Source organism: Oncorhynchus keta, chromosome 8, assembly GCF_023373465.1.
Source record: "Oncorhynchus keta strain PuntledgeMale-10-30-2019 chromosome 8, Oket_V2, whole genome shotgun sequence".
In the NCBI taxonomy this organism is placed as follows: domain Eukaryota; kingdom Metazoa; phylum Chordata; class Actinopteri; order Salmoniformes; family Salmonidae; genus Oncorhynchus; species Oncorhynchus keta.
In genome coordinates this window covers 14,221,031-14,237,546 of record NC_068428.1, presented here as the reverse complement: position 1 = coordinate 14,237,546, position 16,516 = coordinate 14,221,031, and the positions used below count along the sequence as shown (strand labels likewise).

Here is a 16,516-nt window from a genome sequence, read left to right as displayed (position 1 = left end):
TACTTTGCTATGTATGTGCATTCCGCTTACTTAAAGACGGATAAAAAAGTTTCCAGCACGGCATAATTTAACAGAAACCTCATTACCATTTGCTTGAACACTTTTTCGACAGCTCATTAGGTAAATATTGTATTTCCCTCACCTCTCCCTCCCCTGACAGATCAGCTACAATGGTATTCGGTCCTTTGACCCCTCGGTGCCGTTACTGCGGCCTCCTCTGATCGTGTCGCTGCCCTGGAACACTTCTCACCACGTCTTCAACCAGCTGCACCCTGGCACCACCTACCAGTTCATCATACGAGCCAGCACCGTCAAGGGCTTCGGGCCCCCAACCACACTCAACATCACCACCAACATCTCTGGTACATTTACCCCCCCCCCGTCCTTTTTCCCCTCAGAACAGCCTCAATTTGTCGGGGTCATGGACTCTGCAAGGTGTTGAAAGCGTTCCACAGGGATGCTGGCCCATGTTGACTCCAATGCTTCCCACAGTTGTGTCGAGTTGACTGGATGTCCTTTTGGTGGTGGACCATTCTTGATACACACAGTTACAGATACAGAAACAGTTGAGCATGAAAAACCCAGCAGCTCTGCTGTTCTTGGCACAAACTGGTGCACCTGGCACCTACTACCATACCCCGTTCAATGGCACTTAAATCTTCTGTCTTGCCCGTTCACCCTCTGAATGGCACACATACACAATCTATGTCTCAATTATCTCAAGGCTTAAAAATCCTTCTCTAAGCTGTCTCCTCCCCTTCATCTACACTGATTGAAGTGGTGACATCAATAAGGTGCCATAGCTTTCACCTCGTCAGTCCATGTCATGGTTCTTAATGTTTTGTACATTCTGTATATATTTCCAAATGAGGTTGGAATAATACTGTGAAATTGTGAATACTATGATAATGCCCTTTTAGTGTAAGAGCTGTTTGAAAAGACCCCCTGAAATTTCAGCCTGTTTTGGTAGGATGGAGTTTTGGCCTGCCCGGTGACAACACCAGGCGGTAAACAAGTTAATAGACTAATAAGAGAGTTCCAAACCTCTCCGCCACTCAGAGTCCTAGCAAAATTCTTGCTTGACAAATTGCTCTTTGGATTGAAAACAATCACCGTAAGGTACACTTACTTGTTACCCAGAAAGGATTTAATATTGAGACAACTGCATTGGACCTTTAACCTTTATTTATCCAGGAAGTCCCATTGAGGTCAGAAGACCTCTTTTACAAGGGAAACCTGACCGAGAGGATCCTCCCTAGTATGGTAGATTACATATACAATGGCAGTGGTGTTGCAGCTGCTAGGCTATAAGGAGTGCTACCAGAGGAAATATGGTTTATTGTATATAATAAGTAGCTATCATAGTTGTGTTAAATTGATGCATAATGTTATAACTGTTATCGTTGTTGTCGTTACGTTAAAAAGGGTCTGTTAGCACTTCAGCTGCAAGTAGCATCTAGGAAGCAAAGTAACCAAAATGGGGTGAAAATGGTGCATTTTAATGCGTAATGTGGTTGGGTTATGGGTTTTGACTTTCAGAGCCATTTCTCCCATAATACTAAGCACAGTGCTGAAATATCTGTCTGTAATGGTTACTGTATCAGACTCTGTTGCTTAATGGAATATATGGATTCTCCATACCTGTTGGAGTCATTTTCTTCAGCACACTATTTTCCCAACTCTAATCTTGGCAGCACTCAATGTGCACTAGACAGGGATGTATTTGAAATCTGTTGAAGTGACAGCCTAGGACCTCATTAGATAATAATGCAAACCACAGATAGAATTTAAAGCAATCAAATTAAGCAGGTGAATGGAAGCTAAAAGCTTCTTGATATATTGGCAAATAAGGCCAGTAGCCTTTCTTAAGTAAGAGAGGCCTTGTGCTTTTACATCTTCAGGAGATGTAATGTACACAATTTAGTTGTAATCACACAGGAAACGTCATTTCACGCTTTTTTGGCACAACTGTTGGGTTGCAATTCTCAGAAATGCATTAGAAAACATGTTCCAAGCAGGAGAGGGGCTGTTTACTTTGCACTTTGCAGTACTATAATAAAGTCAAGTTCAGCCAAGTCCAAAATGAAACATAATGTGTCTTGGCGGAGCATGCTTTCCCCAAGCCTTCAACATAGTACACCCCATTGCCGTCGATTACCCCCACTCTTGCATTTTTCCTCCATCTGTGATTTTGCATTTAAATCTTGTCTCCCCCAGCCCCAACTCTGGAGGAGTATGATGGATCCGAGGCGTTTCTGAATGAGACGGCCACCACCATCACGGTCCTTCTGAAGCCAGCTCAGGCCAAAGGTGCCCCTATCAGGTAAGAGAACTAATGCCTGGCTTTGTTCTAGTCCAAAGGTTCCATCCAATCATTTTAATGAAGCTCCTCCGTCCGCTTGCCTGACCTCTCTGTCAGGACGTTTGTGTCGTGTTGTTCCCTGTCCCTTAATGCAGCACAGCCCACAAATAGAGAGAGCAGTGCTGGGTAATGTTTGCAGAGACTCTGCAGGGAATTTAGATATTCAGGTCCATGGCCCCACCGATCTCTATTTGATTTGGCCATTGTTGGCCTGTGCCTTTTCATTTCCCCTCCCCTATCACAATCGGCAGGGATATGGAGTTTGAAGGTACTTGTCATAAAGGGAATTTGAAGATAACTCTTTGCTCTCAGATTCAGTAAATCAGCTATTATGCGGCCAGGCCTGGGCTTCGATTGTGAAATTGGAGGGGCCGCAGATGGGGAGGGGAAGGACAACAGCCCTGAATACAAAACCAGCTGACCACATTTCTTCCTCACAGGCACTCACGCAGTAGATGTGGCAGTTGTTGCTAATATGTCACACACCCCTCTAAATGTGGCTGTTTTTTGTCTGGGATACAGACGTTGTGTAGAGTATTGTTACAAATATCATAAAGATGAATCGCATAATCAGATACCAAATATGCAATGGAGGGTGGGTATTAGGATTGGGAAATACGCTGCCACTAGGATTATTGTCATGTTTTTACCCGCTTAAAGGTCCAATGCAGCCATTTTTATCTCAATATCAAATCATTTCTGTGTAGCAATTAAAGATACAGTCCAGGATCTTAAGCACAACAAATTCGTAACACATTGTACGAAATGGACTCGTAACATATCATACGAAATGCAAAACAATTATATGCAATATGACATTTTTCAGGGTGTAACATGTCATACGAAACGGATGATGTAGTAAAGGTATGGGCCTTTAAAGGATTTAGGAGTGCCAATGAAACAAAGATGTGTGTTTTTTAAAATAGACAGTGATTCGGAATTGGACAGATTGTGGCCTGAGTGCATTATCAAAAGGATAGTTTAATTTGACCAGTTTTGGCTGTGCACTGTAAAACTGGCCAAGCTCTGATGAAAGCTGATTGGCTAATCACGCAGCAACTCTGTGCAGGGGTAATTTAGAGAGGTTTGGTTAAGGTGTGTATTAGGGATTGAGCTATAATGAGCCTTCAGGCCATCTGCTCAGGTAATTTGTAACAGTTTGACAAGCGATACAAGGAAGAGGAAACGAGCCAGAGCACTCACTCTATTTTGGTGGAAGGGGGCAGATTTTGTGTCCATCTGCGCCCGGCATTATGGAGTGTCACTTGCATTTTAGATCTGTGGCGCTTTGAGCTAAAATAGGAGCTATGGAAGGTCAGGGAGGTGGCGAAGGCTGTCATGCCGCTGGGCGCTAATGGTGAGGGAAGGGCGGACGGGGGGAGAGAGAGAGATGCGCCCCCGGGCAGTCATTACCAAGGGTGGAAGGAAGGAGGTTCTGCTAGGTTTACAGCTCCATGGTTGTGCGAGGGGCGCTCCTCCTCTCCTCGCTCTGCACTGTGTTTATAAGTGGCCCTGGCACTGTGGTTAGTGCGTGTCTTGCCACGTTAAGACCCTTAGGGGGAGAGACGAAGCACGTCAGTGTGACTTTGTAATACTAATGAGAGACACGACCTGTTTACTCCCACCGGAGTTTCATGAGCCCTTTCTCTCTAGTCTGAGAGAATGGACTGTTATTAGTTAAAGGCTATGTGCAGATAAATGGGCTCAGGTAGAGATATCATGGCCTGCAGCGTGTACGATGTTACCAAGCCAGGGCTAATTCCAGCAGTTCAACTCATTTGGCATGCCCTCTCTGTGCGCTGTGAAGTGAGAGATTGCTTTAAGATTAGCCTGCTTTTGTTTGGCTAGCTGACTTTGTTTGCTTGTGCTGTTTTGTGAGGACTGATTGCCTGTGATGTCCTGTTCCTCTCCGCAGTGCTTATCAGATCGTAGTGGAGGAGCTGAATCCTCATCGCACACGCAGGGAGGCCAGCTCCGTGGACTGCTACCAGGTCCCAGTCTCCTTCCACGCCTCCAGTGGCGGTTCACCGTATTACTTTGCGGCAGAACTCCCGCCTGGGAACCTTCCGGAGCCTTCTCCGTTCACGGTGGGCGACAACAAGACATACCACGGCTTCTGGAACCCTCCGCTCGCTCCCAGGAAGAACTATAACATCTACTTCCAGGCCGTCAGCAGCGTGGAGAAGGTGAATATACACCACGCTCTATCAGCCAATAGGATTCTCTAATGTTACCCCATTGGGTTATTGGGGTTTAAGTCTGTCTTAAAACTGAGTTTTACATCGAGGAGCATTGTTTGCCACCCCACCCTTTTGAATGAATTCAAATCCTTATGTTGTATTGTATTTTTTATTTTTTTCCACAGGAAACAAAAACACAATGTCTGAGACTTGCAACGAAAGGTAAGACTTACATTTTTGCTTATTTGTACAACAATAAAAGTCCTTCTTGCCCAATATTAATGCATTGACCGTACAGTACAGTTGGATTTCACTTTTCCCAGTAGCCTATGAATGCCCTCTCTCGTGCTCCGACGAAGAACTGTTACGTGATAATGTGTGTGCCACTTTATTTTCTGTCACTCTTCCAAGAGAATTGTCGTGCAGCGAGGATCTGGATTGAGGCAGAATTAAGGAAAGCTTATTTATTTGTAACATTCGCGCTTGTAAAGCACCTTCTCTGGTGAACAGCTTGTTTCTGTGGGAACAGGGGGCTAGCAGTGCCAACCCTTTGGATTTCACAGATAACCAGTGAGCTTTCTCTCTCTCTTTCACAATAAAGCCATGCTGTTGGTTTTTGGTGATTAAGAGGGAGTGGTCATTCAATTGTTACAATTCATACAGTGCCAGCTCATCCGTGATGTAAATCAAAGGGAAATAGGTTGCCGATTTATGGACTCTGTCCTCTTGCACTATTGAAATGATCTGCATTATAGATTATGGACAACATTTATGCTGAATATGCATTTTTGCAAGTGCATTGGATTTAACTGGCCAAGTATTTCAAGTACTTATGACTATGTCTCTTACTACAATTAAAGGGCCAGTCAGTTTAGCTTCAGCATCAAATTCAAAAGGCACTAGGCTAGGCGACATAGAAGCAAATAGTCCCATCAAGTCGACGGGTAATTGAGTTCCACCCTACTTCTCTCTCTCCCACTACTCTCCTCCTCTATCCTATCATCTCTCCCTTCTGCTAAATCCTTTTCCCTCCTGTCTGCTGATTCTGCCTCTTCGACCCTACTCTCCTCCCTTTCCGCATCCCATGACTCGCACGGTTGCCTTTCCTCCCAGCCGGCATGGCCCTCCCCTCCTGCTCCATGGCGGAGTGACTCATTGCGAGCTTACAGAACAGGGCTGCGGGCAGCTAAGCAAAAAAAATGGAGGAAAACAACATTTTCGGAGGACATCATTTCCCTCCTCTCTACCTTCTCTTCCTCTGTATCCGCTGCTAAAGCCACTTCATACCACTCTAAATTTCAAGCTTCTGCCTCTAACCCTAGGAAACTATTTTCCACCGTCTCCTGCATCCTTAATCCTCGACCCCCCTCACTCCTCCCTCTCTGCGGACGACTTTGTCAACCACTTTGAAAAAAAGGGTGACGACATCCACTACTCATTCACTCAGCCTATTGACTGGTCTCAATCACACAGAACTACCCTACACCTTGACCTCTATTTCCCCTCTCTCTCCAGATGACATCCTGCAACTAGTGAGGTCTGGCCCCCCGACAACCTGCCTGCTCAAACCCATCCCCTCCTACCTTCTCCAGACCATCTCTGGAGACCTTCTCCCATTCCTCACTTCCCTCATGAACACTGGCTGTGTCTGCTCTGACTTCAAAATGTCCTGAGTTGCTCCCCTCCTCAAGAAACCAGCACTCGACTCATCTGACGTCAAAAACTATAGACCTGTATCCCTTCTTGCAATTCTTTCCAAAACACTTGAGCGTGCTGTCTCTGATCAACTTTCTCACTATCTTTCTCAGAATTATCTTCTTGATCCTTACCAGTCAGGCTTCAAGACGGGTCACTCAACCAAGACTGCTCTCTGTGTCACGGAGGCTCTCCGCACCGCCAAAGCTACTCTCTCTCCTCTGTTCTCATCCTCTTAGATCTCTCCTCTGCCTTCAACACCATGAACCATCAGATCCTCCTCTCCACCCTCTCAGAGCTGGGCGTCGCAAGCTATTCACACTCTTGGATTGCATCCTACCTGGCAGGCTTCTCCTACCAGGGACGTGGAGAGGATCTGTGTCTGCACCACATACTCTCACTACTGGTGTCCCCCAGGGCTCGATTCTAGGCCCTCTCCTCTTCTCTCTATACACCAAGTCACTCAGCTCCATCATATCCTCACGTGGTCTCTACTATCATTGCTATGCGGATGACACTCAACTACTTTTCTCCTTCCCCCCCTTCTGACACCCAGATAGCGACATGCATCTCTGTGTTCCTGGCAGATATCTCAACTTGGATGTCGGCTCACCACCTCAAGCACAACCTCGGCAAGACGGAACTGCTCTTTCTGCCCGCTCAAAGACCTCTCCATCACGGTTGACAACTCCACAGTGTTGCCCTCCCAGAGTGCAAAGAACCTTGGCGTGACCCTGGACAACCACCTGTCGTTCTCTGCAAACATCAAAGCATCTGTAGAGTATGACACTAACTCACAGAGGAAGCTGCGCAGGTCCTAATCAGGCACTTGTCCTGTCCCATCTGGACTACTGCAACTCGCTGTTGGCTGGGCTCCCCGCTTGTGCCATCAAACCCCTGCAACTTATCCAGCAGTCCGCCTGGTTTTCAACCTTCCCAAGTTCTCTCATTTCATCCCGCTCCTCCGCACACTCCACTGGCTTCCAGTCAAAGCTCGCATTCACTACAAGACCATGGTACTTGCATACGGAGCACCTAGCTATCTTAACACGAATGCACCAACTGTAAGTCGCTCTAGATAAGAGCATCTGCTAAATGACTCGAGTGTAAAAAAAGATGAATGTACCCCAGCAGCAACTTTAATTCCACTAGGAGGTATGAAAACTAGGAGGTATGAAACTAGTAAAACCCTAATGTCCTTCAGTAGAGAGCTATATGATGATATTGCTACAGGCAAAACATTTTCCTGATCAAAACATCTGATCCCTGATATCGGCCTAAGGTGGCAGCTAATACTCATCAGTATGGCTGCATCAGCTCTCAGCGAAGGTTGACATCACTGACGCTGTTCTTGCTAGGAATGACAAGCTTACTTCGCCTTACATTACGTCACGGATAGAATAGGATAAGTTCCAACATGGAACTCATCGTCAGTGATTATGTTGACGCCCACAGTGGTGCATTATTACCGTAGATTCATTCAGCTTTATCTCTATGCTTATCAATTGGATATTTATGTGTTTGAGTGTTTGTGTTTTTCTCCTTGATTCGGACGTAATGCAGTTCTTATTAATCAGTTAAGATGCAGATTTATATAGTAAGTGCTGTGTATTTATAAGGCCAAGCTTAGAAATCAGCCCACAAATGCTATTAGATTATCAGACGTGGAAAGCGCTGTATCTATAATCCGTAAACAGCTGTCTATGCATTGACACAACAGGGGTTGGACTTGTTGTTCATTTCAAAGATCGGACAGGGGGGGAAAAAATAGTGTAGCATCTTTCATCATGGCTTTGGTAGAGAGAATCCATTGGCCACATCAACACACTCTTATGAAGTGACTGAACTGTGGATGATTTTTATTAGTGTCACAATTATGTGTGCCTGTGTCGTCAGTGTCACTTCAATTAGGGGTGGGTGGTTTCATGACTGCAAAAGGAGAATACCAAACGTAGCTTATTGATTTATGAATCCGGTAATAATAACGAAATAAGCCTATAGGAGAGTAAGATACAACAAATGTAAGTGTTACATCCTCCCTTAACAATGTTGTTTAGTCTGAACAATAAACGATCAATTTCCCAGAACTGTGTTCTGCTCAGAATTTCAAGTAGCTATGTGTGTGTCCATGCAGTATCCCACTTGGAGTATGTGTAGGCTTTGGCCACTTGTGCCTGTCACACTCAATCACTCACGCTTTCCATTTGTGATAGAATAAATGCTAGAAGTGCTCTCATTCTCTGAATTGAGAACCACCTTAATTGCCCTAATTTAATTGGATATGAAAGCTTTGTTTTTTAACTTTAAAAAAAAACTGTTGTCATTAATTGTTTTCCGTGTACAAATGTCTCCAAAGCGCATTGGCCTGAAGGTTGTCAAACGAATCCAGATAGAATTTGATAAGAGCTCTGCCATGTAGCCCACCGTCAGGAATGAAAATAGATTTTCATTTTAAGCCGGAATTTTATCTGCAAAATAGTTGTAATCCAATTCCATTTGAATTTCCTCCTGCACTTTTTTTTTTTCCATGAACGTATCTCATAAACTCGAACAGAAACATAAGTATTCTTGAGGCAAGATGGCGATTATGTCTCAAGCAATACCTCAAAACATTTGATACCGGGCTGCAGACCTGATAAAATAACCTTTTAAACTGGTGTCAGCATCTATTGTGAAACCTCCTCTGCTAGTAAACCTATTGGTTTTCTGGTTGCGTTCTATTACATTTGTTATGGTGCTTTTGATGGCGTTGTCCGGCTGTTGCATGTAAAGCCTTGAGTGGATTATGCCTATGAGATTATTTATTGCAGCTGTTTTACCATATGGAAGAAGAAAACAGCTGGTGAAAAGGTGACATTTTTCTGTGACTGACTCCTCCATTCCTTTGTTCCATAATATTTGCCGCAATGAATGATAAGCAACCTTTGACAGAACAACTGACAGTTCTATCCTAGTAATGTCCAGCCTTGTTTATCACCGTGTGGCTAAGTTCAGGAATACTCTCAGCAGAACCAAACTATTCTGCCTCAGTTAATTTAGCAGATTTTATTCCTAAATGCGTTTGAACCGGACTTAAATACCAGAAAATTGTTTCTGTACAGTCATTTTCCTGGGTACGATAGCATGGCTAAAGTGAGGGTGAAAGAGCTGTCAAACAGAGAGAGGGGAGCTGTAGGAGTGTTGGAAGTGTTAAAGCCGGCGGCATGGCCAGTGGGTGACAACGTGAGAGACAAGGACAGTTTGTCCTGCTCCGCTGGGACACTTTCTGTAGATGTTCCGTCTCCCTCCAACCTGATAGAAAGAGGGAGAGGTTTGCAGAGGCACATGGGGAGGGGTGTGTGAGGTAGGGGGCCCACTGTCAAGTACAACAGGCAGTCCCAAAGGGTATGCCCCTAAAGCCCCCCCTACACTGACAGAGATTCGTTTTAGCCCCAGAGACCACTTCCTTCCTGCTACAGACATCCAGCTTTCTGTTCCTAGATGTGTTTTAGTGGCTGTTGGACATGATCTCTAGGGTAGTTTCATCCATCCACAACTTGTTAGCGAACTCTCCGATCACAGATGATGTTCTACGTACAATGTTCAGTGAAAATATCTAAATATCTAAGATTATGACAACCTGCTCTCTGAAAAACACTGACCATTGATTTCCCTTCCTTTATATAAAAAAAATGATTTGAGGGTCATAGAAATCAGCACTTATTTAAAACCTGCTGTGCTCCTGAAATCTTTCTAAAGGAGGCGGGGGGGGGGGGTTGTAGTCTGTCTTTGGAAGATTTTAGTTGTCCTCTTGCCTCAGGGTGGTGAGTTAGTGAAATACACAAGAGTGGCCCCTCTAGTGACACAGATGCCAGCGTGTTGGTCTTCTCTCCCATGGTAGAAACTAGTCCAATGAATCGATCCCGAGGAATAATGGCTTGAGTGCTGGTTGAAGATGGCCTTTGCCCATGTTTTCAGGTCTGTGCCAGTCGGCCCATTGTATCATTCTCCGTAAACACCTTCCGTTTGAATCTGAGGATGGGTATAAGATGGGAACTGTCGCATTTGTCATTCCTTTCGCTGATAGGAAACAGTTGGTTATCATTCAGCTGTTGACATAAAAGGGCTATGTTATTGTATGAATGAATGTACTAGGTTCAGTGTTGCGTCGGGAGATAAATGTCCTTTGTACCTCATATTTGTCCTGAAGGTTATAGGAGATATAGGACTTGGGTCAAGAGAATAATTATGTTGTTGAAATTGTACAATAGCATTACAGTGTACCACTACTGTAGGAAACACATTTTACTAAGTACTGGGAGACCAGAGAGTAGAGGGAAGTATTAGGCTTTGTTTTTTGTGTGTGTTTTGCATTAGAAAGAGGATTATTGCATTTGTATTTATCAATAGCAAAATATTACAATATATCAGAGGGAACCGTATCAGTGTAGATATTTAGATTGTTTTCACTTTTTATTGTCTGGTACATCGTAAAAAACAAAAAAAAGAGTTTGCTGTTCACATTCGACAGTATTTGCGTATGTCCCTATTTTGTCATTTGTTTAGCAAATAACCCGTTGGGTACTAAGATATAATAGTTGTTTCTTTGTTTTATAATGAGGATCCACACCCAATGCTTTACAGAAGTTAATGGCTCTGAAGATTTTTAAAGTATTGAAAGACCGCAGATGAATTTATGCTTGGAAAATCTCATGGGACCATAGGGGGTATGGAACATAATTAGAAATTCAATTCTGATGGTATTTAGTAGAAAACCCAACATAATCATGATATCAGTGTGTGTAGAACCAGTGCACATAGATATTATACAGTAATTGGAATATCGGTGTATTGAAATACGAGTAGCTGTGTCTTCAGATGTCTCTTTGAATGTGTTTGTGCTCAAATCATTGCTGTGACGTGGCTCAATCTGGAAGACGTCCACAGTAAATCTTGGAAGTGTATGCCTTCACGTGTGATGGAACAGAATGTATGTGGCGCGGAGTGGACCACCATCTGGTCAACTAAAGTGGTCGAATAAAGCATGCTTCCGCTGGGAGAGACTCACTACACCGTTCCAAGTTGTGTGTTTCCTGGTCAAAACTACAACAATCTCCCTTTTTTTAATTTTTTCCATTTCTCTTTGTTTCTCCTGTTACCTAGGAGCCACAGAGGAACCAGAGGTGATCCCGGACCCGGCTAAGCAGACAGACAGGGTGGTGAAGATCGCTGGCATCAGTGCTGGGGTGCTGGTGTTCATCCTGCTGGTGCTGGTAGCCATCCTTCTGGTCAAGAAGAGGTGAGTGGAGCATCGTACACAGGAAACGCTGTGTTACTTGGCTCTATGCGACACCATGAGGTCATCCTCTACTCCATCCCATGCCATCAGCATAACCGTGAGGCTGGGTCATGACTATCAGTCGCCTACAGTACACTAGGAGGGGGAGGAAGGAGGGATGAGAGGGGGGGAAGACACTTACAGTACTGTATGTTACTGTTTTTGTAGTGCCAAGACTAGGTGTAATACTGTTTTACCAAGGTTTGGTAGAGAGTTTGATTGAGTTTCAAGGGGTAGCAGGCAGAGTACTGTACATGCAGCTGATTTAGACGAGGACCCATAAGGCCCGTCTCTCAGAGCAGCACAGTGAATTTATGAGCATATAGATTTCCCCAGGTTCTCTTAACATCTTCTGAGATTTTATATCTGAAGTGGCTGGTCTGAAAAGCCACGAGTTTTGAAGTGGATGTGCACTCACACAAGTGCATACCAGTGGTGTACAATGTGAACAGACAACACCCCCAGCTTTGCTGCAAGTGGAATATTTATTTGAGGACTTGGAGAGGTGTCTTCCAATGAAGAGGTAGTATTCAGATGTGATTTACTGTGGGTCATTAGCACTCCACTGCAGGTTGTTCAAGGGTTTCTGCTTTTGTGCTGTCATTTACAATAAGGTGGACAGCTTTTTGTTGAGGGTTGCATTCAGGATACATACTGTAACAACGCTATTGAGCTGTGCTCAGTTTTTACTAGCCTCAAGGTCAATCATTTTGTCACCTGCTTTACCTCCTCATCCCACTCAGTAATTCTGGCACTGCTTCATTCAACTAATTCAGAACACTGTTTATTGCATGGTTATCACACTAGATTTATTTTACATTTCCTGGCCTTTATTCTGTGGTGTTTGACTGTGTTGACCATCTAACTGTGTTAATGTCATTAATTGGCGAACGAACAGTCCCCAGTCATCCCCAATAGACAGCCACTGATGCAGAGAGTGGGTTGAGCCTATATGAACTCCTGTGCAATCTAGTATTGACTGTTAGTGGAATTGATTTAAGTCCAAACTCAACATGCTTTTACTATACTTTTGTGTTAGTATTTTCCTACTTAGACAAGTTATGGAGGAATAGACCATATTTTGAAAGGTCATGGGCTGATATACAAGCCCAAACTTCTGTTGTTGTCTAAATGCTACTTTTCTTTTTAGTCATGGAGGCTTTACTACGAAGAATTGGTCAGTCAGGTGTGTGTTTTTATTTGTTGATACAAATATGTACACACATACACACACACACACACACACACACACACACACACACACACACACACACACACACACACACACACACACACAGTTGGGGTCATGTTGGAGGAGGCAGGTTGCAGAGATCAGGAAGGATCGGGGGCCTTGAGACTAAATGATGTTGTGCTGTAATTACTTTGTGAACCTCCTATTGATTTCGTTCAGTTTTTCCAGAAAAGGTTTTGTAATGAACACTGGCAAACTGAACTGTCCCCAGCACCTGTGATAAATGGTTTTGGAAAGCCCACATGTTCTATTATTCTCCAAAGAAATTGAGATTGTTTTAAAGGGAAAATATTGATTACACGCGCCGATTCCCAAGTCGGAGCGCATCTCTACATGCTGAACAGGTTTAGCAGGAACGATATGCGCAGAGGTGCCGTTACCCTGCACTCCCTGTCTCTCTCTCTCTCTCTCTCTCTTTTTCCATGACATATGGCACCATCATGTGGACATTTAACAGAATGACAGTTGTTCCCACTCTCCTCTTAGAAGTCAATTGCCATGTAAGAGTATACATATTGATATCTCACATAATTAACACAGAGGGTGACACCCGTATAGTTCATGGGTGGTTAATAAATGATTTTTCAACTCGTGTTTTTTTCCAGGTTGACCGACACAGTATCTAATCATCCAGCTTAACAAACACATGAACATCACAATGAATTGGAATGACATTAGTGCCGATAATCCGGAGGGTACTGGAGAAAGCAAATGAGGTTGATACACTGAGTGTACAAAACATTAAGAACATGTTTTGCACCCCGATTTTCCCCTCACCCCAACAAATTGAGGCTGTTTCGATGGACTCTACAAGGTGTCGAACGCGTGCCACAGGGATGCTGGCCCATGTTGACTCCAATCCTTCCCACAGTTGTCAAGTTGGCTCAATGTCCTTTGGGTGGTGGACCGTTCTTGATACACACGGGAAACTGTTGAGCGTGACAAACCCAGCAGCTTTGCAGTTCTAGACACAAATCTGTGCACCTGGCACCGACTACCATACCCCGGTCAAAGGCACTTAAATCTTATGTCTCGCCCATTCACCCTCTCTGATTGGCACACACACACAATCCATGTCTCAATTATCTCAAGGCTTAAAAATCCGTATTTAACCTGTCTCCTCCCCTTCATCTACACTGATTTGACGTGGATTTAACAGGTGACAATCAATAAGGGACCATAGCTTTCAACTGGATTCACCTGTTCAGTCTGTCATGGAACGAGCAGTTGTTCATAATGTTTTGAACACTGAGTGTATCTTTGTTTAAAGTGTTGGACAGTCAAGCAGTGCCTGTGACTACTGATGAGTGAGCCTTCCAAATGAATCGTAATTGGCAGAGCAGCCTCTGCGTCTCTCTAGATGTTCTGTCAATTAGGGCCTCGTTCCTAATGACCTATGCTCATTTACAGCTGTCTCCCTCCTAATTTCCCCTGCCACCCCCCTCTATAACCTTTCAACTTCAGAGAAATCTCATTCTGCCACACCCTCGTGCACAGGTTATTCCTTTAGCTTCCTTATTTATTCCCCCTTTCCCGTCCTTCTCCCTCTTTTTCTCCTCCATTTTCTTCACTGGGTGTTTAAGATTTAGTGAAGCTGGTCCAGGCTTACTTCGTGGAGATAAGAGAAGGTCACGACCAGAGTCTTTTTTTCCCCCTCCTTGGTCGTGAGTTGAGTGACAATAACAACGTTTCATTTTCTTTGATATTGAAAGAAAGTGACTTCGTCATTGCTCTTCTGGGTCAAGAGTGACTTTTGAATTATGCTACAGTAAGTCTGGCATATACAAATGTCCTTGTTCCGTATTACAAACAATTGGATTGTGTTGGTTTGGTGTTGGTGTACTTTTGTTGTGGTTGCATAGTCGTTCAATGTTTTTGTAATAGATCTCGCTAATCTATTCCCTGTGGTTTATAATCTTTTTCAGAGAGATGGGAAGGGGTTCATTTCATTGAATAGTTTTCATATAAGTCATTGGCATTAATTGCAGCGCCTACTTTTCAGTTTTTGGATGGCTTCCTGGTTTGTAATTTCAGCCTTAAAAAGGCCTGGTGTTTAGAGCAAGGGGGGTACATTGAGTGCTAATGAGCCATAAGCTCCTAATCCCATTGGAATGGATTAAAAGTACTGATGGTAATTGAATTCTGAAGTATGACTAATGTCCCTTTGTCCCCAAAGTAAAGAACTCCTGTGAAAATCAATATAAAGAGAGAAATGCATTTGTTTTGGAACTAGTTAGCTTAACCTGTTGTGGATGTCTTGAATGTACACTGAACAAAAATAAAATGCAACATGTAAAGTGTTTGTTTCATGAGATGAATTCCAGAAAGTTTCCATACGTGCAAATAGCTTATTTCTCTCAAATTTTGTGCACAAATTTGTTTACATCCCTGTTGTTTACATCCTTCCTTTGCCAAGATAATCCATCCACCTGACAGGTGTGGCATATCAAGAAGCTGATTAAACAGCATGATCATTACACAGGTGCACCTTGTGCTGGGGACAAAAGGCCACTAATAAAATGTGCAGTTTTGTCACACAACACAATTCCACAGACGTTGCAAGTTTTGAAGGAGAGTGCAATTGGCATACTGACTGCAGGAGCGCTCGAAGCTGCCTCCAACATTGTTTTAGAGAATTTGTCAGTACTTCCAAGCGGCCTCACAAACGCAGACCCATATGTATGGCGTCGTGTGGGCGAACCGTTTGCTGACGTCAATGTTGTGAACACAGTGCCTTCAGCATGAAAATACATGGCCCCATGTTGCAAGGATCTGTACACAATTTCTGGAAATTGAAAATGTCCCAGTTTTTCCATTTCCATGGCCTGCATACTCACCAGATATGTCACCCATCGAGCATGTTTGGGATGCTCCGAATCGACATGTGCGACAGCGTTGTTCCAGTTCCTGCCAATATCCAGCAACTTCGAACAGCGATTGAAGAATGGGGCAATATTCCACAGGCCACAATCAACAGCATGATCAACTCTATACGAAGGTGATGTGTCACGCTGCATGAGGCAAATGGTGGTCACCAGATACTGACTGGTTTTCTGATCCACCTCCCTACTTTAAAAAAATAAAATAAAGCTTTGTGTGACCAACAGATACAAAATCATAGATTAGTGCCAAATTAATTTCAATCAATTGGCTGATTTCTTTTTATGAACCAACTCAGTCAAATATTTGAAATTGTTGCATGATGCGTTTATATTTTTGTTCAGTGTAGTTGCTGTTGGTGCTGACATCCTCTCAGTCCGTCAGATATAAGAAAGGTGTCTTTTTCTCACACCCAGTGAGCCTGTATGTCTGAATCTCTCTTCCTCTTGTTAGTTGCAATGGCTTGATTATTTTTTCTTCCAAAATCAGGTGACCAGTAGAGTAGAACTCAATGATATACAAAGCAATAGAAGTTAATGAAGTGGATATTGGAATCTTGTAATTGCTTTGCGCAGAAACAATCAAGGTTAGAGCCAAAACTTAAATGCTGTGGCAAGATTTGTATGCTTCTTTTGTTTTCATGTTGTATTTCTTGAATGGTCATGCCATGTGTGAAGGGAAGTTGTGAATTGATATTTGATGATTCCATTACAAACACTAGTTGCTGGGGAGATGAACACTTATGGGCAAGACACAATTCATTGATCTAATACAATAATGAAAATGTGGTTCCCTTACTGAAATCAACTTAAAGAAGATACTGCATCTTT

The 16,516-nt window shown here is 43.5% G+C and overlaps 1 protein-coding gene across 12 annotated transcripts in view; it reads left to right on the top strand.

Moving 5' to 3' along the window:
* The window catches only part of LOC118386835 (receptor-type tyrosine-protein phosphatase kappa), a 156,049-nt gene that overhangs the window by 123,901 nt on the left and 15,632 nt on the right, over window positions 1–16,516 (top strand). For 6 of the 12 annotated variants that reach the window (XM_052523516.1, XM_052523518.1, XM_035774728.2 and 3 more), the window contains exons 10-14: window positions 161–362; window positions 2,218–2,323; window positions 4,278–4,548; window positions 4,728–4,764; window positions 11,380–11,515. In XM_052523516.1, coding sequence (XP_052379476.1) covers window positions 161–362; window positions 2,218–2,323; window positions 4,278–4,548; window positions 4,728–4,764; window positions 11,380–11,515 — 752 coding nt within the window. Of the gene's footprint in view, window positions 1–160; window positions 363–2,217; window positions 2,324–4,277; window positions 4,549–4,727; window positions 4,765–11,379; window positions 11,516–12,704; window positions 12,741–16,516 lie in introns of all 12 variants that reach the window. The other 6 variants (XM_052523512.1, XM_052523514.1, XM_052523517.1 and 3 more) reach the window with 2 other exon arrangements.